General features: G+C 62.8%; 1 protein-coding gene across 1 annotated transcript in view; it reads right to left on the bottom strand.

Annotated features, from left to right (window-relative positions):
* The window catches only part of PPP2R3B (protein phosphatase 2 regulatory subunit B''beta), a 24865-nt gene that overhangs the window by 11811 nt on the left and 10261 nt on the right, over positions 1-2793 (bottom strand). The window contains exon 2 of the mRNA XM_044911641.1: positions 1190-1635. Within this exon, the coding sequence (XP_044767576.1) occupies positions 1190-1635 (446 nt within the window). The remainder of the gene's footprint in view (positions 1-1189; positions 1636-2793) is intronic.

Here is a 2793-nt window from a genome sequence, read left to right as displayed (position 1 = left end):
CCCATCCAGTCCCCATGTCCTGTCTCCCCCGTCCCCATCCAGTCCCCCGTCCTGTGTCCCCCGTCCCCATCCAGTCCCCATGTCCTGTCTCCCCCGTCCCCATCCAGTCCCCATGGCCCGTCTCCCCTGTCCGTGTCCCCCATCCCCGTCCAGTCCCCCGTCCCGTCTCCCCCATCCCCGTCCAGTCCCCATGGCCTGTGTCCCCCTGCACCCGAGCACTAGGGGGCGGGTGGAGGGCCAGTGGCCGCAGAGAAACCTGAATGACTCGGGAGCTCACGGGAAGTCTCAGCCTTTTCAAGGACACGGTCCCCTTAAACCACCGACAAGACAGACAGACAGACAGACAGACACACACACACACACACACACGGAGACGTAAAGCCAGGTGCCAGCGAGCTCATGAGAATCACCACAGAGTCCACAGGCCAATCCGTGACCACCACCACCCAGGTGTCCCCGGTCGCTGCCGTGGGCTCTGAGCATGTCCACACAGCGCTCACAAAGCACGGCAGCGAGAGCAGGGAACGCAGCCGCTTGCACGGCCATGGGGAAGCTTCCCTCCATTCACGAGGGTGAAAGCCCCCGATGTTGACGACTGAGGTTCAAGCTACCAGCTGAACCGTCTCTGCTGAATTGTCTCTGCTGAACCGTCTCGCGCTGGGGAGAGCCACTAGATCACAGGCCCCCCTGCAGCTTCCTGACCCACGGTTCCATCGCTAAAACCACAGGGAGGGAAGCCGGGGCTTCCTTACGGAAGGCTTTCCCTGACACTCCAGCGCCTCACGGGACACCTGCTCCCTACAATCACGACACTGCCGTTCGGGGGGCGGGGCACGAGTGCAGGTGGGGACCCCAAGCGACGGATGGGGGGACGAGGGCAGGTGGGGACCCTGAGCGACAGATGGGGAGACGAGGGCAGGTGGGGGCCCCGGAAGTACGAGCAGCCCCCTCAATCTGTCCCAGGAGGGACATGTGCAGGTGGGGACCCCGGGAGTTCGAGCGACGGATGGAACGAGTGCAGGTGGGGACCCCGGGAGTTCGAGCAGCCCCCCCATCTGTCCTGGGAGGGACGCACGCAGGTGGGGACCCCGGGAGTACGAGCAGCCCTCCCCCCAGTCGGGACCTCAGCAGGGGCCACAGGGGAGCCTCGCAGGAGACGCACACCACACGAGACGCAAGCCGGCCCCACCTGGACCTGCTGGAAGGCCTGGAGCCTCTTCTTAAAGCGGGAGGGCAGCACGAAGTCACAGCCGCGGGCCAGAGAGGCGAGCTCCTGCCTGAGATCCGGGTCCTGGCGCAGGGACAGCTCCCGGAGCCGCATGTCGGGCCGCATGGGCCGCCGGGGGCCAGGCCAGGCACTGTGCTCGCGCTCGCGCTCTCGGGGCTGGGCCGGGCCGGGGCCGGCAGGCTCGCGGTGGCAGCTGGGCCCGGCGGGACAGTCTGGGTGGCCCGGCTCAGCGCGCTCCATGCGTGGCCGGCCGGGCGCTCTGGGGGCCGGCCCTGGGCCGGGCGCATTCCACAGGCTGAGGAGGGCACATGGCTGCAGGGTGGGGGAGGCGGCCGGGCTCCGCTCCTCCCCACAGGCCCCTGGCCATGCAGGCAGGAGCCACTCCGGCCGGAGCTGTTGTGGCTGAGCTGCCGGTGGGAGGGTGGGAGTGCCAGACGCAGCTCCCTGCACGCACGGTGACCCTGTCTTGTGGCTCAGCCCAGAGGGACAAGCGCGTAAACAGGTCCGCAAGGAGACATCTGGGGACGGCGCCTCTAGTTCTGGGGGTGGGGGCGACAGGCGCTCTCCAGATGGCCGACACGGGGAGGGATGAGAGGAGGCGCTCTGCACAGAAGTGAAGTCCGTCCAGGACACCAGAGAACCTGTTACGGAGCTCGCTCCAGATCTCTGCTGGCCCCCACGAGCCCAGATGCAGCCAAAGCAGCTGCTTTCTCCCTGAAACCATGCCAAACACAAAGGGGTCTGCGCACAGCACCCTCCCTCCCGGCACTTAACACTTGAGAAAATCAAGCACAAAGAGTCCTCTGATGCTTCCGTTCCACAAATAGGGGTGGGGGGAGGAGTATTCAGGATTTTATAGCTTTCCTGCCCTTCTACACAACGTAGATAATGTAGATAATGTAGGAGAGAACGGAAATTACGTCAGTCAGATAACAGAGAACGTAAGCCGACAGGGTAAAATGTCACCAGCAAAGTGGATAAGGTACAATGTAGCGTAAGCTAGAGTAACTAACCGCAAAAGGTACAATGTAGCGTAAGCTAGAGTAACTAACCGCAAAAGGTAACGTGTCGAGCAAGTAAGGTAGAATACAGTATACGTAAAACAGAATGTCACAGAACACAGGGAAGGAAAAACGTCCTGTAGGTTAACACAACAAGAACACAAGGCTGTGTAGATGCTGAAGAGTCTACCCCACGTAACTGCCGTGTAGGGAACATGGACCAGACTGTAGTGACTGGTCATGCAGAGCAAACGGGGTGGCTCCAAGCAGTGGGCTGAGAGCAAGGACACCCGTACCCCTCAGAGTGAGCACACCTGCACAGCCCACAGCATGGACACCTGCACCTCCCAAAGCGAGCACACCTGCACAGCCCAGAGCGAGCACAGCTGCACAGCCCAGAGGAAGCACACCTGCACAGCGCAGAGCGAGCACACCTGCACAGCACAGAGCCAGGACACCTGCACAGCCCAGAGCAAGCACAGAGCCAAGACTCCCACACAGCCCAGAGCGAGGACAACTGCACAGCCCAGAGCAAGGACACCTGCACCTCCCAGAGTGAGCACA

Source organism: Neomonachus schauinslandi, chromosome X (assembly GCF_002201575.2).
Source record: "Neomonachus schauinslandi chromosome X, ASM220157v2, whole genome shotgun sequence".
NCBI lineage: Eukaryota > Metazoa > Chordata > Mammalia > Carnivora > Phocidae > Neomonachus > Neomonachus schauinslandi.
The sequence above is the reverse complement of the archived record's forward strand: the minus strand, read 5'-3'. Positions and strand labels throughout refer to the sequence as shown.